At 30.1% G+C, this 27,119-nt stretch overlaps 1 protein-coding gene across 6 annotated transcripts in view; it reads right to left on the bottom strand.

Annotated features, from left to right (window-relative positions):
• Positions 1-2,939: 2,939 nt before the first annotated feature.
• Positions 2,940-27,119, bottom strand: part of jim — a 78,117-nt gene continuing 53,937 nt past the window's right edge. The window contains exons 2-8 of one of the 6 annotated variants that reach the window (XM_065506205.1): positions 25,501-25,577; positions 10,933-12,021; positions 8,642-9,419; positions 7,773-7,958; positions 7,400-7,686; positions 7,228-7,329; positions 2,940-6,603 (exon numbers count right to left, since the gene is read on the bottom strand). In XM_065506205.1, the coding sequence (XP_065362277.1) occupies positions 6,082-6,603; positions 7,228-7,329; positions 7,400-7,686; positions 7,773-7,958; positions 8,642-9,419; positions 10,933-11,418 (2,361 nt within the window). In that variant the 5' untranslated portion in view covers positions 11,419-12,021; positions 25,501-25,577 and the 3' untranslated portion in view covers positions 2,940-6,081. Of the gene's footprint in view, positions 6,604-7,224; positions 7,330-7,399; positions 7,687-7,772; positions 7,959-8,557; positions 9,420-10,932; positions 12,022-25,500; positions 25,578-27,119 lie in introns of all 6 variants that reach the window. The other 5 variants (XM_065506204.1, XM_065506203.1, XM_065506202.1 and 2 more) reach the window with 5 other exon arrangements.

Here is a 27,119-nt window from a genome sequence, read left to right on the forward strand (position 1 = left end):
TTATTAATTATTTCATTTTGTAGAGTTTTGTAGGTTAATAAAATAAATTACTTGGAAATCATAGACATGGCCAAAAGTTAGCAAAAATTTTGAATTTTGTTCAAAATTGCGGTCCGTAAATGTTTAAGTTATCAAAGGTTTTATTATAATTTCTTATTCTTTTTTTTTGTTAATTATTTTTGCAAATTGTTTTTTTTGCTAAGGTTTATTAAAAATTATTTGTGTTTTGTTTAGGTTGGTTTTTTATTAAATTATAGTTTAAAAGAGTTTAAAACCCCTTTAATTTATGCCAGGAGTTGAGAGTTTAAGCCTGTTATATCTTTATTTTACCGTTTTGTATTTCAGAGTCTTTGTCAAGGTTGTTTTTTTTATAGAGTACGTCCTGTTTTTTTTTGTTTAATACTTTTTAATTTTTGGAGCTTTATGTTTTAAAAATTTTATATACAATTTAAAAGAAATTTAACAGAAATATTTAGAATAAAATCATAATTTAACATAAAATTAACTGAAAAATGTTGTGTTTTTTTGCGGAAATGGAGTAAAAAATTTTGATAATTTTGTTTAAATTTTGTTTTAAATTTAATATATTTTTTTTTTAGTTTTTCTTACTTTTTTACAAAAAATTTTGATTAATTTTGTAGAGGTTTTTTAGGGCCTAAAATTTGTAGTTTAATTTTTTTATAATTTACAAAAGTTTTATATACACAGGGTTTATTTATGGTTTTTTTTTTATAAATTTAAAGTGTATCACAGTGACATTCAGTCTAATTTTTTTAATGCTTTCATTAGAATTATATTATTTTTTAGCATGATTTTTGGTTAATTTTTTTTTTATTAAATTTAATATTAAGTTTTTTAATTTAAAGCCAAAGTAAGTGATTTTTTTTTTAATTTTGATTTTTTTCTAAAATTTTTTGTTTATTTAAAAAAAAAATCATGCTGTTTTTTAAAGAAATTTTACTTTTTCTTTATAATTCTAATAAAAGCTAATTATTTTTCATATGCCTTTGTTTAAAAAAAATTTTAAGTTTTTTTTTTTTTGTGTAAGTGTGTTTTTGTCCAAAAATCTTTTGCCGAAACTTGAATTTTGTTTAATTTAATTATTTTATGTGTTTTAATTTATGATATGGGCCTAAATAATATTTATTTTTTTTAATTTTTTAATAAAATTTTGTCTAATTAAAACAACAGTTTAAAAATACCAAAACATATAATTTTGTTAATAATTTAGTTATTACTTAAATTTCTTTTCCAACTATAAAACTTTTGTATTTACATTAATAATTTTTATCCACTTTACTCGTTCGTGTTTATTGTGATTTATTTAAATATTTTTTAAAGAAAAAATTTTCCATATAGAAGAATGTTAAGAAAGGGAAATTGCTTTGAAAAGAGTTGTAATTTAATCATTAATAGACTTAAGCTATGCTAAACTAGATCAATCCTTGGCTAGACCATACATTAGATCATAGACTAGATCATGGAGTAAACTATAGACTGGACTATATACTATATCATATATTACATACATTACAGCCTAGACTTAAGCCATAGACTAGACATTAGACTGGATTATATAATATATCACGAATTACAAAATAGACTAAACCATGGACTAAATAATATAATAGACTACACCATAGATTAGATCATAGACTAGATTACGGACTAAACTATAGAAAAGTTCATAGATTAGATCATAGACAACCTCATAGACTAGACCGTGGACTAAATCATGGACCAGATCATAAACTAAATCATAGACTAGATCATGGTCTAAATTATAGAATAAACTAAACATGGACTAAACTATAGATTAGAGCATAGACTATTCCATGGCCAAAACTCATAGATTTGATCGTAGACTCGACCATGGACTAAATAAACCCTAGTCTAAACAATAGACTAGAACATGGACTAAACTATAAAAAATATCATAGACTAGACTATCATAGACAAGACCACGAACTTAACCAATGACAAGATCAAAGAGTATTTAATCACACCTATCGGCAATAATTTGTGAAATTTATGATCCCTTGAAATATCCATTTCCCTCGAAGGGAAAATTGCTATCGTGATATTCCCATTAACTTGTCATTCACAATAGTTGATTTTGTTCGTAACAGCTGTTTATTGTTTACAAAATTCCATCTAAAAATTTCACAAAATTGGGAATATTTTCACGTGAACAAAGTTCATGAACGAAAAATGGGAAAAGGGAACATATTTCATGTGAAATATTGATTCGCGATATGGGTGAATATAATAGACTCCAGACTAGATCATAGATTACATCGTAGATTTCACTATAGACTAGATCATTGACTTGATCGTAGTTCAAGACATACTATTGACTAAACCATAGACCGGAACCTAAACATTGGACTGGATCATAGACTAGACTTTAGACCAGACTTTTTTTGAAGATTCTTGAAATTGTAAAAAAAAATATTATTTTTAAGAAAAAAAATTATTTTGTTACAATAGAAATATTTGAATATTTCAAAGTTTAATGAAATTTTTGAAAACAATTTATAAATTGTAAAGTTACAAGACCTGTTATCTATCAAACCAAGATTAAAACTTAAAAAAAAATCTATTTTGTGTTAAAACTTTCGAATTAATTAAATATTTTTAAAGTTTAATGAAAATTTAAGGCTTTTTATAAAAACTAAACAAATTTGTTTGCAATGACAGCAGTTTTAAAGCATTTTTTTTTTTTATAAATTTCTTGCTTTGTATTACAACTCTTTTTTATTTACAAGCCCCCTTTCCTTTATTTTCTCTATATTTCTAAGCCAAAAGTTTATATATATATTTTTTTTGCTTTGCCAAATGATTGTAACCAAAAATGTTAGATGATACCCCATTTTCTGTGTGTGTTTTCTATATAAAAAAAACAAAAGAAAAAAATAAAACAAAAACTGAAAAAAAAATTTTTAATAAAATTTTTTTTATTCATATAAATATTATTTTGTGGTTTTTGTGAAAGAACATACAACTAAAAAAAGTTAAATAATAAAACTTAAAAGCTATTAATCTATATATAAAAAATAAATTTAAACAAAACTATATAAAAAAAGGGAAACATAAATGAAAACAATGAAAAAATTTCTTCATTCTTTTAATAATAACTTAAATTGCTAAAAGAATTACAAGAAAATAAGAAAATTCTTTAAATTTCAATCATTTTAAGAAATGACAAATAATAACTCCCAGCTTTAGCTAACAGTTGAAGGGTTATTGTGAATGAAGCTGATGTAACAAAACAGAGCTGTGTATTTAAATTTTTCTTTTTTTTTGAATAAATGCCGTTATTTTAAAACTACGAAATTGTTTTCTTTTATTTTAAACCACACTAAGAGAAGAGTTTAAAAGTTAGATAATTAAAAAGAAATTGTAATGACTTTACTTTTTAGTTGCTATAGGAATACTTCTTTATTTTTTAATTAAAATTTATTTATATTTCTTTTTTTCTGTTGATTATGGCACTCTGGAGTTCTACAATGAGTTTTAAAAACAAAATTGTGTGGTTTTAATAAAACAAACTAAACGGAACAAAATATTTTTTTTTTTGTATATGGGAAGACTTGGTTTGCTTGCAAATATGTTAGAGTTTCTTTAAATTTACAGGATTTTAACTTATTTAAAAAAAAATAAAAAAATAATCACAATTTTATAAAAAAAAGAAAAAATAATAAAAATTTAATAAATTAGAATACAAAAAATATATGATAACTTACTTACTAATAAAATAATAGTTATTAGTAACAAAAAAAAAAAATATATATGATAATAATTTGTCTTAACTAAATAACGAAAAAAAATCTTACAAAATTAAAGTTTATCAAATAAAATTGTTTAAAAAAAGTATACTAAAGCTGCTCTTTCAAGTATAAAGAAGATTTCTTGCACATTTTGGGAAAATCATATAGTTTTTCACAGTGTAGTTAGTTAAAGGAAAAGGTATTAAACTCAAAATTATTTGGTTGATTTAAAATGTGTTTAAATTTTAGATCTAACTCTCTTTCAGACTCTAAAACTTCATATCTCTTTTAGTTTTATTTTAAAGGTATTAAATTGTTTGCGATTTGTTTCAAATACTTGAGAAATTCTTGAAAATTTGAAAAACAATTTTGATGAACTAGAAAACATTTCAGTCTCTAAATTGTAATTTCTCTCCTAATTTTAGAGCCACAGGCGCCTAGGGTTTATTTTTGGACTGTTTACTTTTATAAAATCAAGCACATCATCAATTTGTTAGCAAAATACTTAAAATACTTGGGAAATCCAAGAAAATTTGAAATTCGAAAAATAATTTTGAAGAACTTTGGAACAATTTCTTATTAAATACTAAAATTAATGTTGTTAAACAATTATTTTAAAAATTTCAGTTTCTAAATCTTCAATTCTGTCTTAATTTTAGAGCCACATGTGTTAATGGATTATTTTTGCACTGATTACTTTTAGAATACTGAAATGAAAGTAGATTTTTGGTTGAAATCTTAAATGTTTTGGAATATATTGATGTAGAACTTTGGAGATTTCTTTAACATTGATGATTTATTTAAATAGGAATTTAAAAATCATATTTTGTTTTTCCTCAAATTGTATTCATTTCATGTTGAAATTTCAGGGTCTAATTTTATAAAACGAAACAAATTTTGTATGGAAAACATTCAAGTTTCAAACCCTTTTTTCCCAGTATTCTTCATACAAATTGCTTACGTTTCTGAACGCTTCGTTTTACAAAATGAGACCCTCAGTCTCTAAAGCTTTATGTCTCTCTTAATTTTAGACATTTTGCTACCTTATCTTACATTAAAAAATACTTTTAAATTTAAGTATTTGTTTAATTTGTTGCAATTATAACTTTAAGAGCAATTTAAGCTTGTACAGCACAGCCAGCTCTGTTCATTACTATTGTGAATAATGCAAAGCAGAGCTGTTATTAAATCAACATTTCCAAGCCTGCCTGACCATTGCTATTGTGAATGATAACAAGCAGAGCTGTAACTTTCTATAAAAACTGTAACTTTCTTTTATATTTAACTACACTGTGGAAAATAATATGATTTCCTGTTTATTTTAACAATTGTTTCAACTAAAGTCTTTAAGAAAATTAAAAAATAATTTTCTTTTCATTTAAAATTATAACCGTTTTGCGTAGAATTAGTTGGGTTTGTTTTTAATGTTTTCAAATGATTTATGTTTAGGTAGAGTAGTATGTACTTTTGTCATTAATGTTTTATTTGTTTTTCTATTAAGTTTACCAAGTTTAGAGTCCTTTTCGAAAAGACTAGTAAATCATTTTCTTAATAATCTCTTAAGAAAAAGCACAAATTAAAAACACTTAACGCCCAAGCGTTCTTTCGTGTGATTTGTAGTAAAATTTAAAACTTAGTTTTAAAAATTTGTAATTATAAAACCTATAAAACTGAATTGAAATGAAAATTTGTATACGTAATTGCTTGTTTTTAAAAGGTTTTTCAGTTATGTTGTTTTTTTGTTTAGCTCAGTGTATCTATTCGTTTAGCAAATGCTTAAAAAAGGACTCTTTATCTGCTTTCGATAGAGTGTTCGTTTTTTTTAAAAAAAAATGTTTATACATATGTTTAAAATTTTAAGAAAATCATTGTATACTTAAGATTGTTGATATTATCATAGAGATCCGAATATTGAGTGTATATGTGGATGTATAGGAATAGCATGGGAGAGAGTGGGAGGAGGTCCTGTGGGTGGTGGATGAGCTGGCGGCGGTTGATTGTGAGCGTGCGTTGTATGACCCTGATGATGATGCGAAGAGGTGGCCGTAGCTGCTGCTGCCACGGCAGCCGCTGTAGGAGGCATACCTCCCACGGGCGGTAATGTTATCGAGAGTGTTACTGTTTGGGGAGCTTGGCCAGCAGAGCTGCTGGCATGCTGGGCTGCCTGTTGCTGCTGCTGCTGTTGCTGATGATGATGACTGTGGGCTGCCGCGGCAGTTGTGGTACCACCGCTATTGCCTGCATTACTGCCACCACCACCACTACCTCCTGCCGACGACACAGTTGCTGTGGTTCCCGCATTTGGGGGATGTCACTGGGCCACTACTGAGGTCGCAGCATTTTGCTGCACCACCACCCCCGGCGCTACAGAATTGGCAACACTTACCGATACGGCTGGTTGTCCGGGACCGGCATGAGCTGCCTGTGGCTGTCCTTGAAAGGGATGCTGGAATGGTGGCCCGTAACACTGCGGAAAGTACAGTTCATTTTTCACTTGTGATCCTGTATTCACTCCTCCACCTCCCATTGAACGCGGTAGTATATTGTTTTTGTTTTCGCCCGGTTGAGTGACTGGATTGTTGTTGTTATTGTTGTTCAGAAACTGTTGGGCTGCTGCATTTTTGGTCTCATTCATTAAATGATTGGCCGCGGCAGCAGCTGCTGCTGTTGCCACTGCGGCCGCTGAGTGTGTTGTATTGCTGTTGGTATTGTTGGCTCTTCGTGTCTTGGTGGCACTCGGATTCATGTGGTTGTCAATGTGTTTGGTTACCTCGTTTTCTGTGGCGAAACGTCTGCGGCAATTTGGCATGGGACAGCAGAAGGGACGATCACCCTGGAAAAATTGGAAAAATTGGGTATAAAATAAAGAAGAGATTAGAATGGTAATGGCAATATTTTGAAATATTAAAACATTTTGAAAAAATTAAGAAGAAAATATTATCAGTTCAGTACTAATTATAGTTCTAGTTCAGTTCTGGTTCAGTTCTGGTTCAGTTCTAGTTCAGTTCTAGTTCAGTTCTAGTTCTAGTTCAGTTCTAGTTCAGTTCTAGTTCAGTTCTAGTTCAGTTCTAGTTCTAGTTCAGTTCTAGTTCAGTTCTAGTTCAGTTCTAGTTCAGTTCTAGTTCAGTTCTAGTTCAGTTCTAGTTCAGTTCTAGTTCAGTTCTAGTTCAGTTCTAGTTCAGTTCTAGTTCAGTTCTAGTTCAGTTCTAGTTCAGTTCTAGTTCAGTTCTAGTTCAGTTCTAGTTCAGTTCTAGTTCAGTTCTAGTTCAGTTCTAGTTCAGTTCTAGTTCAGTTCTAGTTCAGTTCTAGTTCAGTTCTAGTTCAGTTCTAGTTCAGTAGTACTAGTTCAAAGTTCTCAGTTTTTGCAATAGTTTGAATGGTTAGAATAGATTTAAAGTATTATAAAGCCAAATTAAGTGAAAGTTCCTTAAAATAAACTTTTTAATTCTACCACTACCTGGTGCGTTCGTGTATGCTGATCCAAAATGGCCTTCTGACGGAAGTCTTTGCCACATTGGGTACATTTATAAGGTTTCTCTCCGGTATGTATGCGAATATGCTAAAGAAAAACAAATTATTACAAAATTCATGTAAAAACAACCCCAAACAAAACATCCTGCGAATTGTACCTGATTCAATATGGTTCTCTGACGGAAGAAACGCGGACAGTAGAGACAACCGAACGGTTTTTCATTGGTATGTATTCGTAAGTGTTGCGTCAAATGCGACTGCTGACGGAAACGTTTACCGCACTCGGGACAGGGATAAGGACGCGATTCGATATGTATGCAACCATGCTGTAGTAGAGTGGTCTTCTGTTTGAATTCCTTATCACAAATGGGGCAACGTACATACAGGGGCATATTAGCCGGACGGATGCCAATGTGTTGCAGAACATCGGGTAAGATTTTTTGACCTAAACAACCGAACAGAGAAATCATAATAATGTTATTATCACACGCTTGGAGCTTTCTCAAAAGATAATAAAGGGCTTTTACCCACCTTTACCATCTTTAAAGTATGAAGGATAGTGTATACCACCATCTTGGCCACCTTGAGAGTCTTCATCGTGATAACCATCACCAGCAATACCATTCTTCGTGTCGTTCTCCTCGCCCGGAAATGGTACATCCTGGGGCCACAAAGTGGGATGGGGTCCATTTTTGAATATGAGATGTGGTGAAACATCTACAATTTAAACAAAACAAATCAAATATTATTTCTATTTTATAAAAAAATTAAGCAATAAGAAAGTTTTCAAAGTCTAAGCTAATCTACTGAGTTAAGAAGAGTAGGAGAAACGGCAAAGTGCTTCAGCACTTTCCTTTTTAAGAGTTTTTTTTTAAAAGATTTTTAATTAATTTTAATGAGAGCCATACAGTTAATTAAAAAATTTTGAAAGTTTTTGCCAGATTTTTCTTTACAAAAAAGATTTTCCAAAATAATGGCCTTAAAGGCGAAATTCTCAAAATGATTTCAGTAGAAATGTTTGTAATTTTAAGGCGAACGAGTGCTTTGTTTTTGGAGGCCTGTAAAGCCATTAGTTTTGGAAAATCAAGCCAATTCCTTGTTAACAAAGTGCTTTGTCTATCATTCTTTAATAAATTATCCAAATGAAAAAAAATTGAATTTTGAAAATATGTATTTCTTGTTGTTTTTGTTTTTGCCAAAAAATTTTTGCCCTAAACTGTAACTCTCGGGTTTCTTTTGTTTTGTTTGTTTTTGCAAAATTTCTGTTCTAATTTTTTTTGTATTTTTCAAGAATTTATTCAAGAACTGTCGCTCGCCTTGGTGGGTTCGCACATGTTGATTAAGGATGGCCTTCTGGCGAAAGTGCTTGCCGCACTCGGGACACGCAAAGGGCTTCTCACCCGAATGGATGCGAACATGCTGATTCAGTATCGCCCGCTGTCTAAAGCCACGATTGCAGTAGCCACACGTAAACGGCTTCTCATTGGCGTGTATGCGTAAATGTTGCGTCAGATGCGATTGCTGGCGAAAGCGCTTGCCACACTCCGAACAGGGATACGGCCGGGCATCGGTATGTATGCGATCGTGCTGCAGCAGGGTGCTTTTCTGCTTGAAATCTTTGCCGCAGGTCAGGCACTTGAATAGCCTTAGATCACTGTGAGGTTTAGGAGGTTTATGACTGCCCGACGATGAATTGTTATTGCTGCTAGAGGTGGGATGACGTCCGCCGGTGCCATTGGTTGATGATGTATTGTGATTGGAGCCATTCTGCTGGTTATTGCTATTGGCCGAGCCATTCTGTCCGGGTAATAGTTCGGGCAAGGTGTAGCCCTCTAAACCATTGGAGGGACCATTGGCCGCACTTTGATCCATGCTGCCGTTAAGTCCCGGCAACACGGGTTTGTTGAGATAGTGAAGGGGTGGGAAGCCGGGCGGTGCCATAAGAGCTCCTTGGCCCGGATGTCGTGGTGCATAGTAGCCGGATAGTTCACCGTTTGTGGTAGGAAAATTGCTGTGATCATTAGTTTGGCCATTCTGTTGTACATGTGGATTATTCCCCGCCGGATTGTCGGATGAGCCGGCAGCACTGCCGTTTTGCTGCTGATGCTGTTGGGGATCATTTGAGCTTTGGTTTGGATTGGTTTGTTGGGTGGAGTTTTGATGTTGAAGACCAGATGCCTAAGGGGAGAAAAAAATCGAAGAAAATTACAGATTAATAAATAATCAATTGAATAAACTAGAACAGAACTAGAACTAGAACAGAACTAGAACAGAACTAGAACAGAACTAGAACAGAACTAGAACAGAACTAGAACAGAACTAGAACAGAACTAGAACAGAACTAGAACAGAACTAGAACAGAACTAAAACAGAACTAGAACTAGAACAGAACTAGAACAGAACTAGAACATAACTAGAACAGAACTAGAACAGAACTAGAACATAACTAGAACAGAACTAGAACAGAACTAGAACAGAACTAGAACAGAACTAGAACAGAACTAGAACAGAACTAGAACAGAACTAGAACAGAACTAGAACTAGAACAGAACTAGAACAGAACTAGAACAGAACTAGAACAGAACTAGAACAGAACTAGAACAGAACTAGAACAGAACTAGAACAGAACTAGAACAGAACTAGAACTAGAACAGAACAGAACTAGAACAGAACAGAACAGAACTAGAACAGAACTAGAACAGAACTAGAACAGAACTAGAACAGAACTAGAACAGAACTAGAACAGAACTAGAACAGAACTAGAACAGAACTAGAACAGAACTAGAACAGAACTAGAACAGAACTAGAACAGAACTAGAACAGAACTAGAACAGAACTAGAACAGAACTAGAACAGAACTAGAACAGAACTAGAACAGAACTAGAACAGAACTAGAACAGAACTAGAACAGAACTAGAACAGAACTAGAACAGAACTAGAACAGAACTAGAACAGAACTAGAACAGAACTAGAACAGAACTAGAACAGAACTAGAACAGAACTAGAACAGAACTAGAACAGAACTAGAACAGAACTAGAACAGAACTAGAACAGAACTAGAACAGAACTAGAACAGAACTAGAACAGAACTAGAACAGAACTAGAACAGAACTAGAACAGAACTAGAACAGAACTAGAACAGAACTAGAACAGAACTAGAACAGAACTAGAACAGAACTAGAACAGAACTAGAACAGAACTAGAACAGAACTAGAACAGAACTAGAACAGAACTAGAACAGAACTAGAACAGAACTAGAACAGAACTAGAACAGAACTAGAACAGAACTAGAACAGAACTAGAACAGAACTAGAACAGAACTAGAACAGAACTAGAACAGAACTAGAACAGAACTAGAACAGAACTAGAACAGAACTAGAACAGAACTAGAACAGAACTAGAACAGAACTAGAACAGAACTAGAACAGAACTAGAACAGAACTAGAACAGAACTAGAACAGAACTAGAACAGAACTAGAACAGAACTAGAACAGAACTAGAACAGAACTAGAACAGAACTAGAACAGAACTAGAACAGAACTAGAACAGAACTAGAACAGAACTAGAACAGAACTAGAACAGAACTAGAACAGAACTAGAACAGAACAGAACTAGAACAGAACGCAAAAAGTAATTAAAATAATTTGGCTCTAAATTTTAGTTAAATTTTTAATAATTCTCCCAAATTTACCTTTGCCCTCACCTGATTCATATTCACATCATCCTCATTGCTGCCATTCGCTCTCTGCTGCTGTTGTGGCGGGTAGGGACTAGTCGAAGGAGAACCTTGCTGTCTTACACCTCCCCCGCCACCTGTCCCTCCACCAGCATCACCACCATTCTCTCGAACATTGGGATCACCGTTCGGCGAAGTCGGCTGTGGTCCATTTGCGGCCGCTGACTGGCCATTGGCCGCAATTTGCGCTGCTGCATTCTGCTGTTGCTGTTGTGCGCTTAAATGTGTTTGAGCCTGTTGCTGTATGCCCGGATACATTTCGCTGCCCCACTGTGTGGCCGAGCCACCAATGGCGGCGGCATTTCTCTCGGCCTCTTGCGAGTCCTTGTAGAGGACATAGGGCTGCCCCGTATCCTGGGTGATGCAGTACATTATTTGTCGCGGCACCTTAAGGCCGGCTGCTATACAGGCCGCAAACGAAGCGGAAAAGTTTATAGCCATTTTGTTGGTGTTGTTATTGTTTTTGGTTTATGTCTAAGCTATATGTGCAGTGGTATTTTGTATAAAAAGGTTTAAGTATTTGCTATATGTTTATGACTGTTGCTTTTTGCTATTGTTGAACACACGCTCTCAGTGAGTTTTGTTTTGCTTTATTATACTCTCAGCTTAATTGTCATTTTTGTGGTAGTTTGATAGATTGTTGTTTTTATCTCTTTTTTAGTTATTTATTTATTAAAAATAGGCTTTCGTTAGAATCTCTCTTGTTTTTTTGGGGGAGTTATTATTTCTTTAAATGGGGGGTTTAAATCTCTCTTTATTATCTCTTTTTTATGACGTTTTCTGGTTTTAAATCTTTGTTTTTATTTTATTTCCTTTCTTCTTAGTGTTTATTATGTTGTGTTTTTTATTTGTTTATATTATTTTTTTATTGTTATTATTATTAATTTTATGTTAAAATATTTTTTTCTCCAAAATATTTTTTTTTTGTTAAATTTTGGGTTTTTCTCAAAATTTGTTTTTTTGCCAAGTGATGAATAGAAATTACTTTTCAGTTTTGCTCAATTACTGTTAAATATTGTTGTTTTTTGTTCTTTTTTTTGCCAACTGTAAATTAAAGAAAAAGAGAGAGAGAAACTATTTTTACTATTTTAAAATTTAGCATTTAAATTTTCTTTATTTTTTTTGTTTTAATTTTAATTAAAAGTGAATTTATATTGAATGTTTGATTTATGTTTAAAGAATTGAACCATTCATTGAATCGTTTCAAGTTCACAGCTGAAATTTTATCCAGAAATAACAGATTTTAATATGCAAACTGCATTTTCTGAAGGAACAAAAAATAAATTATTAAATAAAGCTTTGTGTGTGGAGAATATGAATAAATAACAAAGAAATTAACCTCTTAAGTGGGATTAATGGCTCTTGAGTGCAAGCTAAAATTGGACTGTAAAAATTTCTAGGATTGAAACTGAAGTTGGACTGTATAAAGTCCATTGACTGAAGCTAAAACTGGACAATGTAAAGACCTACGATTGAAGCTAAAATTGGATAATATAAACCCTATGATTGAAGCTGAAATTGGACAAAGTAAAGACCTACGATTGAAGCTAAAATTGGACAATAGAAAGTCCAACGATTCAAGTTAAAATTGGACAATATAAAGGCCTACGATTGAAACCAAAATTGGTCAAAATATAGACCAACGATTGAAGCTAAAATTGGACAATATAAAGACCTACGATTGAGTGTAAAATTAGGCAATATAAAGGCCTAGGATTGAAGCTGAAATTGGTCAATATATAGACCTACGATTGAAGCTAAAATTGATTAATATAAATACCTGAGATTGAAGCTAAAATTGGACAATATAAAGGCCTACGATTGAAGCTATAATTGGTCAATATAAAGACCTACAATTGAAGTTAAAATTGGTCAATATAAAGACCTACGATTGAAGCTAAAATTGGTCAGTATAAAGATCTAAGATTGAAGCTAAAATTGGTCAATATAAAGACCAACGATTGATGCTAAAATTGGTCAATATAAAGACCTACGATTGAAGCTAAAATTGGTTAATATAAATACCTGAGATTGAAGATAAAATTGGACAATATAAAGGCCTACGATTGAAGCTATAATTGGTCAATATAAAGACCTACAATTGAAGTTAAAATTGGTCAATATAAAGACCAACGATTGATGCTAAAATTGGTCAATATAAAGACCTACGATTGAAGCTAAAATTGGTTAATATAAATACCTGAGATTGAAGATAAAATTGGACAATATAAAGGCCTACGATTGAAGCTATAATTGGTCAATATAAAGACCTACAATTGAAGTTAAAATTGGTCAATATAAAGACCAACGATTGATGCTAAAATTGGTCGATAGAAAGACCTACGATTGGAGCTAAAATTGCTCAATATAAAGACCTACAATTGAAGCTAAAATTGGTCAATATAAAGACCAACGATTGATGCTAAAATTGGTCAATATAAAGACCAACGATTGATGCTAAAATAGGACAATATAAAGATCTAAGATTGAAGTTAAAATTGGTCAATATAAAGACCAATGATTGATGCTAAAATTGGTCGATAGAAAGACCTACGATTGATGCTAAAATTGGACAATATAAAGATCTAAGATTGAAGTTAAAATTGGTCAATATAAAGACCAACGATTGATGCTAAAATTGGACAATATAAAGACCTACGATTGAGTGTAAAATTAGACAATACAAACACCTACGATTGAGTGCAAAATTGGACAATATAAAGGCCTAGGATTGATGCTAAAATTGGTCGATATAAAGACCAACGATTGATGTTAAAATTGGACAATATAAAGATCTAAGATTGAAGTTAAAATTGGTCAATATAAAGACCATGGATTGATGCTAAAATTGGTCGATAGAAAGACCTACGATTGATGCTAAAATTGGACAATATAAAGATCTAAGATTGAAGTTAAAATTGGTCAATATAAAGACCAACGATTGATGCTAAAATTGGACAATATAAAGACCTACGATTGAGTGTAAAATTAGACAATACAAACACCTACGATTGAGTGCAAAATTGGACAATATAAAGGCCTAGAATTGATGCTAAAATTGGTCGATAGAAAGACCTACGATTGATGCTAAAATTGGTCAATATAAAGACCTACAATTAAAGCTAAAATTGGACAATATAAAAACCTACGATTGAAGATAAAATTGGACAATATAAAGACCTACGATTGAGTGTAAAATTAGACAATACAAACACCTACGATTAAGTGTAAAATTGGACAATATAAAGACATACGATTGAAGCTAAAATTGGTTAATATAAAGACCAACGATTGATGCTAAAATTGGTAAATATAAAGACCTAAGATTGGAGCTAAAATTGAGCGATATAAAGTCCAATGATTGAGGCTAAAATTGTTTGACAGAAAGGCCTACGATTGAAGCTAGAATTGGATAATACAAACACCTACGATTGAGTGTAAAATTAGACAATACAAACACCTACGATTGAGTGTAAAATTGGACAATATAAAGGCCTAGGATTGAAGCTGAAATTGGTCAATATAAAAACCTACGATTGAAGCTAAAATTGGTCAATATAAAGACCTACGATTGATGGAAAAATTGGACAATATAAAGACCTTCAAATGTATCAAAAATTGTACTATATATATTACAATTACTTTAACGCCTCTTCTTGCCATTTGAGGGTTAATATAGCTTCAATAACATAAAGGCAAAGGGTAACTCATCATCAAACAAAGAATTTATTTATACAAAATTTAACAACAGCAAAAAATAAAAACACATACAAAAACTGCAGGCAGCAAAATGAACGAAAAACACAATGAAATGAAATGAATATAAAATAAAATACTCTCCATAAAAATGTTGTAAGTATATACGAGTATTGTTGTGATATTATATGGGGGCAAGATCAAGCAAGAGTTTTTTTTTTAATTTTTTCATGTCTGAACACACAGAGATTTTATGGAATAAAAAAAAAAATACCAACAACAAAAACAACTAAAGGCACACGAATCTAAGTATGGACTTAAACAGACAGTAAAGTCATGATCATCTGTTAAACGAAGTGTTCTTTCTGTTCTTTTTTAGTTGTTTTTTTTTAATGGACTTTTATTTAAGGAGTGCCTGGCCTGGCCTGGCTGCCGCAGTGACTGCTGACTGTAATGCTTAAAGACTTGTTTCTCTACAATTGCTACTCCCCCTCCTCCAGCGCTTTAGACGAATGTGAGAGGGGAACTCCTTTGAAATTTATTTAAGCCAACACTTTGACAATGTTTCATGCAATTTAAGAAATCGTTTTAAAATATTTTTTTTTGCGAATTTCGCTTTTGCTGTTTAATGCGGGATCAAGGTCTTTTTTATTTTTTTTTTTTTGTTTAAAAAATATCGTTTTATATACTTGATCATTTATTTTTTTAACCAAAAAAAATGAGTTTCAGTATTTTTTTTCTTAAAGTAAAGAGAAATAATTATAATTTTTTGCCAATATTTTTGCAAAATGTATATGAAGTCATTATAATGATTTATTTTTCAAAAGAAATTAGTTTTTGCTATTAATTAAATGAAGAAAAACTGGCAAAAAAATAAATAACTATTTTGTAAGTAAAATCGTAATTCAGCTCGTTAAAGGTAGCACAGGGGTCAATTACAGTGGGTTTAAGATAAAGCATAGAAGTAAATTTAACAACAAAGTATCAAAAGCAGTGGATAAACACTACTTTTAATATTAAATTTTAGATCTTTATGTTGTCCAATTTTAGCTTCAATCGTAGGTCTTTATATTTTCCAATTTCAACTTAAATTTTAGGTCTCTATATTTTCCATTTTTTGCTTCAGTTGTTAGTTTTTATTTTGTCCAATTTTAGCTTCAGTTGATGATCTTTATATTGTCCAATTTAAGCTTCAATCTTAGGTCTTTATATTGACCAATTTCATTTCCAATCTGAAGTTTTTATATTGACAAATTTTAACTTCAATCGTAGGTCTTTATATTGTCCAATTTTAGCTTCAATCTTAGGTCATTATATTGTCCATTTTTAGCTTCAATCTCAGGTCTTTATATTGACCAGTTTTAGCTTCAATCTCAGGCCTTTATATTGTCCATTTTTAGCTTCAATCTCAGGTCTTTATATTGACCAATTTTAGCATCAATCTCAGGTCTTTATATTGACCAATTTTAGCTTCAGTTGTTGGTCTTTATATTGACTAATTTTAGCTTTCATCATAAGTCTTTATATTCACCAATTTTAGGTTGAATATTAGGTCTTTATATTGTCCAATTTTAGCTTTAATCGTTGGGCATTATATTGTCCAATTTTAGCTTCAATCTCAGGTCTTTATTTTGACCAATTTTAGCTTCAATCTTAGATCTTTATATTGTCCAATTTTATCTTCAATCTCAGGTCTTTATTTTAACCAATTTTAGCTCCAATCTTAGATCTTTATATTGACCAATTTTAGCTTCAGTTGTTGGTCTTTATATTGTCCAATTTTAGCTTCGATCATAAGTCTTTATATTCACCAATTTTAGGTTGAATATTAGGTCTTTCTAGTGTCCAATTTTAGCTTCAATCGTAGGCCTTTATATTGTCCAATTTCAGCTTCAATATCAGGTCTTTATTTTGACCAATTTCAGCTTCAATCTTAGGTCTTTATATTGTCCATTTTTAGCTTCAATATTAGGTCTTTATTTTGACCAATTTTAGCTTCAATCGTAAGTCTTTATATTGTCCAATTTTAGCTTCAATCTCAGGTCTTTATATTCACCAATTTTAGCTTCAGTTGTTGGTCTTTATATTGTCCAATTTTAGCTTTGATCATAAGCTAGTTTTAGGTTGAATATTAGGTCTTTCTATTGTCCAATTTTAGCTTCAATCTTAGGTTTTTATATTGTCCATTTTTAGCTTCAATCGTAGGTCTTTATAATGGCCAATTTTAGCTTCAATCTCAGGTCTTTATATTGTCCAATTTTAGCTTCAATCTTAGGTCTTTATATTGTCCAATTTTAGCTTCAATCGTAGGTCTTTATAATGGTCAATTTTAGCTTCAATCTGAGGTCTTTATATTGTCCAATTTTAGCTTCAATCTCAGGTCTTTATATTCACCAATTTTAGCTTCAATCTCAGGTCTTTATATTCACCAATTTTAGCTTCAATCTCAGGTCTTTATATTGTCCAATTTTAGCTTCAAGCATAGGTCTTTATATTGTCCAATTTTAGCTTCAATCTCAGGTCTTTATATTGTCCAATTTTAGCTTCAATCTCAGGTCTTTATTTTGACGAATTTTAGCTTCAATCTTAGGTTTTTATATTGTCCAATTTTAGCTTCAAGCATAGGTCTTTATATTGTCCAATTTTAGCTTCAATCTCAGGTCTTTATATTGTCCAATTTTAGCTTCAATCACAGGTCTTTATATTGAACAATTTTAGCTTCAAGCATAGGTCTTTATATTGTCCAATTTTAGCTTCAATCTCAGGTCTTTATATTGTCCAATTTTAGCTTCAATCTCAGGTCTTTATTTTGACCAATTTTAGCTTCAATCTTAGGTCATTATATTGACCAATTTTAGCTTCAATCGTAAGTCTTTATATTGTCAAATTTTAGCTTCAATCGTTGGGCTTTATATTGTCAAATTTTAGCTTCAATCTTAGGTCTTTATATTGTCTAATTTTAGCTCTAATTGTAGGGCTGTATATTGACTAATTTTAACTTCAATTGTAGGTCTCTATATTGACCAACTTCAGCTTCGCGTGTAGGGGTTTATATTGACCAATTTTAACTTAAATTGCAGGTCTCTATATTGACCAATTTTAGCTTCAATCGTAGGCCTTTATATTGACCAGTTTTAGCTTCAATCGTTGAGCTTTACGTTGACCAATTTCAGCTTTAATTCTAGGACTTTATATTGACCAATTTCAGCTTCAATCGTAGGCCTTTATATTGTCCAATTTTTGCTTAAATCTTAGGTCTTTATACAGTCCACTTTTAGCTTTAGTCTCTGCCTTATTTATATATTTTTTTTTAAATTTATTTTTTCTTCTTTTAATGTAATATTGGCGCCAAAATATGTTTATTATAGCTTTTTTTTTTGTTTATTTTTCTGAAAAAAAAACAAATTCGTATTCTTTTAAATAAACAATCATTTTGTTTGACTGTATCAATAATATTCCTATTTCTTTAGCTATTTTTGTTTATTATTTTGCGATAAATATTTCAGAAACAAACATTTCTATTCTTATCGTTTTCTTTTCATCTCCCATTCTTCTGTTTGGTGCTGTTTCTTATAAACAAATAATAAATAAATACAATAAAATAAAATAAGAAATAGAAGAGCAAAGTAGAAAAGCAAAGAATAAGAAAAAAAGATTTTGGCAATTGCCGGTAAATTAACTTCAAGGTTATTTTAAATTATTTTATCAAACTATTGCAAATATTACTTGTTATAGTATAACAAAAAAATAAAAAAACAGTTCTTTATAAAATGAAAAGAGAAAAACAACTAAAAACCTAAAGCTTTTTTAAATGCCCTACCCTTGAAAGGAAAGTATGATTAGTTCTAACAATTCAATAAAATTAGAAATAATTAAGAATATTGTGTAGGAATGTCTACTACTTAGAATTGGACTGTATAAAGATCTAAGATTGGAGCTAAAATTGTACTGTATAAATATTAAATATTGGACTGTATAAAGACTGAATATTAGAGTTAAAATTGGACTGTATAAATATCTAAGATTGACGCTAAAATTGGTCTGTATAAAGATCTAAGATAGAAGATAAAATTGGACTGTATAAAGACTGAATATTAGAAATAAAATTGGACTGTATAAATATCTAACATTAGAGCTAAAATTGCACTGTATAAATATCTAAGATGTAAGCTAAAATTAGACTGTATGTAGACTGAAGATTAGAGTAAAGTTGGACTGTATAAACATCTACTATTGGAGTTAAAATTGTACTGTATAAAGATATATGAATGGAACTAAAATTGGACTGTATAAAGATCTAAGATTAAAGCATAAATTGTACAATAATAGGGCCGAATATTAGAGCTAAAATAGGACTGTATAAAGATATAAGCTGCAAGCTAAAATTGGTCAAACTCCAGAACGAATTTTAGAGCTAAAATTGGACTGTATAAAGATCTAAGATTGGAGCTAAAATTGGACTGTATAAATATCTATGAATGAAACTAAAATTGGGCTGTATAAAGATCTAAGATAGAAGCTATAATTGGACTTTATAAAGACTGAATATTAGAGCTAAAATTGGACTGTATAAATATCTAAGATTGGAGCTAAAATTGGACTGTATAAAGATCTAAGATATACGCTAAAATTAGGCTGTATAAATATCAGCATATAAGCTAAAACTGGACTGTATAAATATCTAAGATTGGATCTATAATTGGACTGTATAAAGATCAGGACATAACGTAAAATTTTACTGTATAAATATTTAATATTGGAGCTAAAATTGGACTGTATAACAATCTTTGAATGAAACTAGAATTGTACTGTATAAAATTGGACCATATAAAGATTGAATATTGGTGCTAAAATTGGACTGTATAAATATCTATGAATCAAACTAAAATTGGACTGCATAAAGGCCATTTCAAAGTCTTTACTACACACTTTTACTACCTCAAACAAATAAAATCTCCACTAAGTATTACTAATTTAAGCACAAGAATATAAAAAAGCTTTCACTGGCATTAGGCAAAAACAAAACAATAAAAAAAAACTATTGGAAAAATACTTTACTTTAAAAGTTCCCCTTCATAGAACCCAACAATTCCCGACAAACAAGTACTATATGCCAGCACATCAATAACCTTTAGAAATTTATGATAATTGTATAATATAGTCTGTATATAGTTCTGTTTTGCTATAACAAAAAAAAAACGTTTTGCCAAACCGCAAATAGGAAAAAAAATTATAAAAAAAAAACTTACAAAATTTCGCACATTCTAATGAGTTGAACAAAAAAACAAGCAAAACTAATCGAAACAGAACAAAATTCAAATGAATCATCGTTTATTTTATGTATAGCTCTGCTGTCTGGCCAGCGAACGAACTATTTTGTATGCGTAATTATTAGAATTTTGCATAGGAAAATGTATTTTAATTTTAAATTTGCAATAATGAGTCGTCTTGTTAAAGGTAAATGTACTCGCACTCGAACATGTTGTGTACAGAGAGACTGTGTAAATGAAGCAACTATTTTTGACTGCTTTAGGTTTTCTTTTAAATTTAAATTTTAATTAGAGAATTTTAATGCATTATTATTAAGGTGGTCATATTAGCTACAGTTGAAGCTAAAATTGGACTGTATAAAACGCTACGATTGATGGTATTTACAGTCCAATAAAAGCTTTAATCATAGCTTTTTATACAGTCGAATTTTAGCTTTAAATTTTAGCATTTTTAGAGTTAAATTTTAGTTTAATTTTTAGTTGTTTATACAGTCCAAATTTAACTTAAATTGCAGTTCTATACACAGTATTTGTACAGTTAAATTTTAGCTTCAATCGTAGTTGTTTATACAGTCCAATTTTAGCTTAGATCTTAGTTCTATTTACAGTCCAATTTCAGCTTCAATCTTTTAATCTTTATACAGTCCAATTTTAGCTTCAATCGTAGTTCTTTATAGAGTCTAATTATAGCTTCATTCGTAGTCTTTATACAGTCAAATTTTAGCTTCAATCGAAGTTGTTTCTACAGTCCGTTTTTAGCTTCAATCGTAGTAATTTATACAGTCCAATTTAAGCATAAATCTTAGTTCTATTTACAGTCCAATTTTAGCTTCAATCTTTGACCTTTATACAGTCCAATTTTAGCTTCTATCGTGGTTCTTTCTACAGTCTAATTTCAGCATTAATATTTGTTCTTTCTACAGTCCAATTTTAGTTTCAATCATTGTTCTTTATACTGTCCAATTTTAGCTAAAATCGTAGTTCTTTATACAGTCCAATTTCAGCTTGAATCGTAGTTGTTTATACATTCCAATTTTAGCATCATTCGTGGTTCTTTATACAGTCCAATTTTAGCTTCCATCGTAGGTCTTTATTTAGTCTAATTTTAGCTTCAATCGTAGTTCTTTATAGAGTCTAATTTTAGTTCAATCTTTGTTCTTTATACAGTCCAATTTTAGCTTCAATCTTTGTTCTTTATACAGTCCAATTTAAGCTTAAATCTTAGTTCTTTATACAGTCCAATTTTAGCTTCAATCGTTGTTTCTTATACTGTCCAATTTTAGCTTCAATCTTTGTTCTTTATACAGTCCAATTTTAGCTTCAAGCGTGGTTGTTTATACAGTCCAATTTCAGCTTTAATCTTTGTTCTTTATACAGTCCAAGTTTAGCTACAATCTTTGTTCTTTATACAGTCCAATTTTAGCTTCAATCTTTGTTCCTTATACTGTCCAATTTTAGCTTCAATCATTGTCCTTTATATAGTCCAATTTTAGCTTCAGTCGTGGTTCTTTAGACAGTCAAATTTCAGCTTTAATCTTTGTTCTTTATACAGTCCAATTTTAGCTTCAATCATAGTTCTTTATATAGTCCAATTTTAGCTTCAATCGTGGTTCTTTATACATTCCAATTTTAGCTTCCATCGTAGGTCTTTATATAGTCTAATTTTAGCTTCAATCGTAGTTCTTTATAGAGTCTAATTTTAGCTTCAATTGTTGTTCCTTATACTGTCCAATTTTAGCTTCAATCTTTGTTCTTTATACAGTCCAATTTAAGCTTAGATCTTAGTTCTTTATACAGTCCAATTTTAGCTTCAATCTTTGTTATTTATACAGTCCAATTTAAGCTTAAATCTTAGTTCTTTATACAGTCCAATTTTAGCTTCAATTGTTGTTTTATACTGTCGAATTTCAGCTTCAATCTTTGTTCTTTATACAGTCCAATTTTATCTTCAATTTTTGTTCTTTATAAAGTCCAATTTCACCTTTAATCTTTGTTCTTTATACAGTCCAATTTTAGTTTCAATCGTTGTTCATTATACTGTCCAATTTTAGCTTCAATCTTTGTCCTTTATACAGTCCAATTTTAGCTTCAATCTGTGTTATTTATACAGTCCAATTTTAGCTTCATATTGGTTGTTTATACAGTCCAATTTTAGCTTCAATCTTTGTTCTTTATACAGTCCAATTTTAGCTTCAATCTTTGTTCTTTATACAGTCCAATTTCAGCTTTAATCTTAGTTCTTTATACAGTCCAATTTAAACTTCAATCCTAGTTCTTTATTTAGTCCAATTTTAGACAATCCAAGTTCTTTATACAGTTAAATTTTTATTTAAGCAACAGTTTGTCTATTCCCACAATTTTCTCATTTAAGGTGAATAACCTTAATGCCTCAAAGATGCTTTCTGCCATAACAAAACACATAAATCTTTAGATGATAAAATAAAATGAAAATTATATCAAGCATCAATTTTAAGAAGACATTTATTTAACTGATCAAAGCCAAGGAAATCGCATCATCTAGCATCTGATAAAAAATTTGTAGCAAGAAAGGAGTTTGCCACAAATATTGTGGCAACAAGTCTTTAGTTTTTTTTTGTTGTTGTTGTTTGTTATTGATGACTTGAAGAAACTAAAACGATTTTCTTTTTATTTTAATGTTAGTTTTGCATTTATTTGTTAATTTGTGAAATTGTTTTGCTGTTGTGTCGTTATTTATTAATTTGGGTTTTATTTTTCGCTGTTGGTTGGTTGAACTTATTTCTCCAAATGATCTAGTTTTGTCATCATAAAAATATTTAGTGAAAGTTAAATATATTTTTGTAGCAATTTTGCACTTGTTTTTTTTTTTTTTTTGGTATATTTTTGTTCATTTTGTAACAAAATAGACATCATTTCGATTTGAGTACTTGTATCGGCTACAGATACAAGTACAGGAAAATTCAATTCAAATGTGGGCAAAAATTTTGTGTAAATGACGACGGCGTTATAGCTTGTTTTATACAAACAAAAAAAAATAAAACTTTAGATGTTGGTTTGCTAAAGTTTTCCACCAATAAAAACTCTAGGTTTCTTTTAGCATTTGAAAAAGCAGCCAGCCATTTATTTATTTAAAGTCTTATTACCATGAATGTACTTTAGTTTTGGATTATTTTTTTTCTGTTTTTAGTTTTAGTTTGTATGCAGTTGTTGTTTTAGTTTTTCCATAATGAAATGAAATAATAATAAAATGAATTGAAGTTGATTTGAAGTGTGTTTTAAGTTTTAGTTGCCACATTTAACTGCCACTCGAATGCTCACTTTTGTAGTTTTTTTTTTTGCTTTGCAGCAGCCACCAAAGCGTGGCAACAACAACCAGCTATAAAGAAAATCATAATAATGCAACGTTTAACAAGATTCTGTTGTAATTCAAGTCATATAATACAACAACAAAAAAGTGGGTGGAGTTTGAAAATGAAAAACTAAAGGTATTTAGCAACACAATTGAGATAAAAGGTATAATGAGAAGATCTTAAAAAGTTTAATTATAAAATGAAAAAAAAATGGCTTTGAATTAATGAGATTAATAAAAAAATCTTACTAATTTTAGTAAATTTGAAAGCAATGGTCCTTCGAACTCTTTTAAATTGTTAAGCATAGCCTTTGATAGAAGCTAAAATTAGACAATTTAATGAACTACGATTGAAACTTATAACGAGCTACAATTCAAGCTTAAATTGTACTGAATAAAGAAGTACATTTGAAGCTTATAACGAGCTAAGATTGTAGCTACGATTGGACTGTATAAAGCTCAACGATTGAAGCTAAAATTGTACTGTATAAAGAACTGCTATTGAAGCTTATAAATTGTACTGTATAAAACAGCTAAAATTGGACTGTATAAAGAAATAAAAATTGGACTGTATAAATGATAAAATTGGACTGTATAAATCACAATGATTAAAGCTAAAATTGGACTGTATAAAGAACTACTATTGCAACTTATAAATTGGACTGTTTAAAAGGTCGAAAATTGGACTGATAAAGAAAACAAAATTGGACTGTATAAATGATAAAATTGGGCTGTATAAAGAAGCTTAAATTTAACTGTATAAACTGTAGGATTAATGCTAAAATTGGACTGTATAAATAAGCTAAAATTGTACTGTATAACGAAGATAAAATTGGACTGTATAAAGAACTGCGATTAAAGCTAATTGGACTGTATAAAGAACAACGATTGAAGCAAAATTGGACTGTATAAAGCACAAAGATTAAAGCTGAAATTGGACTGAATAAAGAACAAAGATTGAAGCTAAAATTGGACAGTAGAATGAACAACGATTGAAGCTAAAATTGGACTGTATAAAGCACAAAGATTCAAGCTGAAATTGGATTGAATAAAGAACAAAGATTGAAACTAAAATTGGACAGTAGAATGAACAACGATTGAAGCTAAAATTGAACTGTATAAAGAACCATGATTGAAGCTAAAATTGGACTGTATAAAGAACTACGATTGAAGCTAAAATTAGACTAAATAATGACCTACGATGGAAGCTAAAATTGGACTAAAGAAGGAACCATGATTGAAGTTAGAATTGGACTGTATAAATAACAACGATTGAAGCTAAAATTAGACTAAATAAAGAACTATAATAGAAACTAAAATTGGACTTCGATTGAAGTTCAAATTGGACTGTATAAAGAACCTAAAATCAAACTGTATAAAAAACTATGAATGATGCTAAAATTAGACTATATAAAGAAGATTAAATTGGACTGTATAAAGAACTACGATTGAAACTAAAATTGGACTACGATAAATGTTCAGCTAAAATTGGACTGTATAAAAAAACTATGATTGAAGCTGAATTTGGACTAAATAAAGACCTTTGACTGAAGATAAAATAGGACTACGACTGATATTTGAAATTTGGGCTACGATTGAAGCTAAAATTGGACTTTGATTGAAGCTAAAATTGGACTTTGATTGAAGCTAAAATTGGACTTTGATTGAAGCTAAAATTGGACTTTGATAGAAGATAAAGTTGGACTTTGATTGAAGCTAAAATTGGGCTAAATAGAGAACTGCGATTTATGTCATAATTGGACTGAATAAAGAACTACGATTGAAGCTAAAATTGGACTAAATATAGAACTACGATTGAAACTAAAATTGAACAGTATATAAAGCTGCGATTTAAGCTAAAATTGGACTGTAGAAAGTACTACGACTTAAGCTAAGATTGGACTTTATAAAGAATTACGATTAAAGTTAAAATTGTACTGTATAAAAAATTACGATTGAAGATAAAATTGGACGGTATAAATAACAATGATTGAACCCAAAGTTGGACTGTATAAAGAACAATGGTTGCGATTGAAGCTAAAATTGGACTGTTGTACCTAAAAATTCCTAAAACAGTTTCGTATAAATATAAAAAAAAATTAACAACTGTTTTAGAATAGTTTTAGCTAAGATGAAAATGTTTAATAGTTTTTAATTTCGGCAGAAATTTCTGATCGGTTTCATTCAGCTTTAAATATATTTTTTTTAATAATGATTTTTCAAACTAACCTTTTATAAATTTTAAATACTTTTATACTCGTTTGATTTGTTTTAGTTAATCCGAAAGTGTTCAAAGAAAATGTTTACTGAAAAGATAAAGAAATGGAAAAATATCAATAAAAATTTAATTAAAGCAGATTTTTTTATAAGGTTATACAATAATAGGACAATTTATTTTCTCAGAAAACTATACAACTACAAAGAAAAGATCAATATTTTCGATACAAAATATTGAAAGTTTCTGAAAATTTCGCTTTTTCTCAGAAATCAACACAAAAAGATAAAAGAATAACAATTGATTACTTAAATAAAAAGTTCGAGGTTCTGTTGAAACAAGAGAAAGCAACAGAAGATACCAGAAAAATGTCACTTTATATATGAAACATTATTAAACATTTTAATAATCAAATATTAAACTCTGCTTAAATCAAATTTATTATGTGTATCCTCTAAAAACAACATAAATATTTGTATTTAATTTCCATTTAAAAACCCCTAGAATAATCTTTAATAAACTTTTGTTTACCATAAACACAAAAAAAAATAAATAAATTGCATTTATAATAAATTCAATTTAAATAAAGAATATTACATAATTTCATTTATTGTTGTTGTTTTTTTTTCGAGCCCAAAAATATCTCATTGCAATATTTATTTAGTACACCAACCAACAACAACCAAAAAGTTCATTTAATAACAGATAATAATTATTTATATATATGAACATTTTTTGTTGTTATTAATAATAATTTAAAAATGCATACGTTCATTTACTCTTAAATTAAACAACAAATAAACAATAATGAAAAATTTAAAAAAAAGAAACACAAAAAAAAATATTTCAAAATTAAGTTGATTGAACGTAAAGGTAATGAAATTATGTTTATCAGAATAAACCCAAACACATAAACACATTTATAAACAGATTATACACAGAGAGATAGGAATTATAACAGAACTGGAATAGAACTAAAACAGAACTAGAACAGAACTAGAACAGAACTAGAACAGAACTAGAACAGAACTAGAACAGAACTAGAACAGAACTAGAACAGAACTAGAACAGAACTAGAACAGAACTAGAACAGAACTAGAACAGAACTAGAACAGAACTAGAACAGAACTAGAACAGAACTAGAACAGAACTAGAACAGAACTAGAACAGAACTAGAACAGAACTAGAACAGAACTAGAACAGAACTAGAACAGAACTAGAACAGAACTAGAACAGAACTAGAACAGAACTAGAACAGAACTAGAACAGAACTAGAACAGAACTAGAACAGAACTAGAACAGAACTAGAACAGAACTAGAACAGAACTAGAACAGAACTAGAACAGAACTAGAACAGAACTAGAACAGAACTAGAACAGAACTAGAACAGAACTAGAACAGAACTAGAACAGAACTAGAACAGAACTAGAACAGAACTAGAACAGAACTAGAACAGAACTAGAACAGAACTAGAACAGAACTAGAACAGAACTAGAACAGAACTAGAACAGAACTAGAACAGAACTAGAACAGAACTAGAACAGAACTAGAACAGAACTAGAACAGAACTAGAACAGAACTAGAACAGAACTAGAACAGAACTAGAACAGAACTAGAACAGAACTAGAACAGA

Source organism: Calliphora vicina, chromosome 3 (assembly GCF_958450345.1).
Source record: "Calliphora vicina chromosome 3, idCalVici1.1, whole genome shotgun sequence".
NCBI classification, from domain to species: Eukaryota; Metazoa; Arthropoda; class Insecta; order Diptera; family Calliphoridae; genus Calliphora; species Calliphora vicina.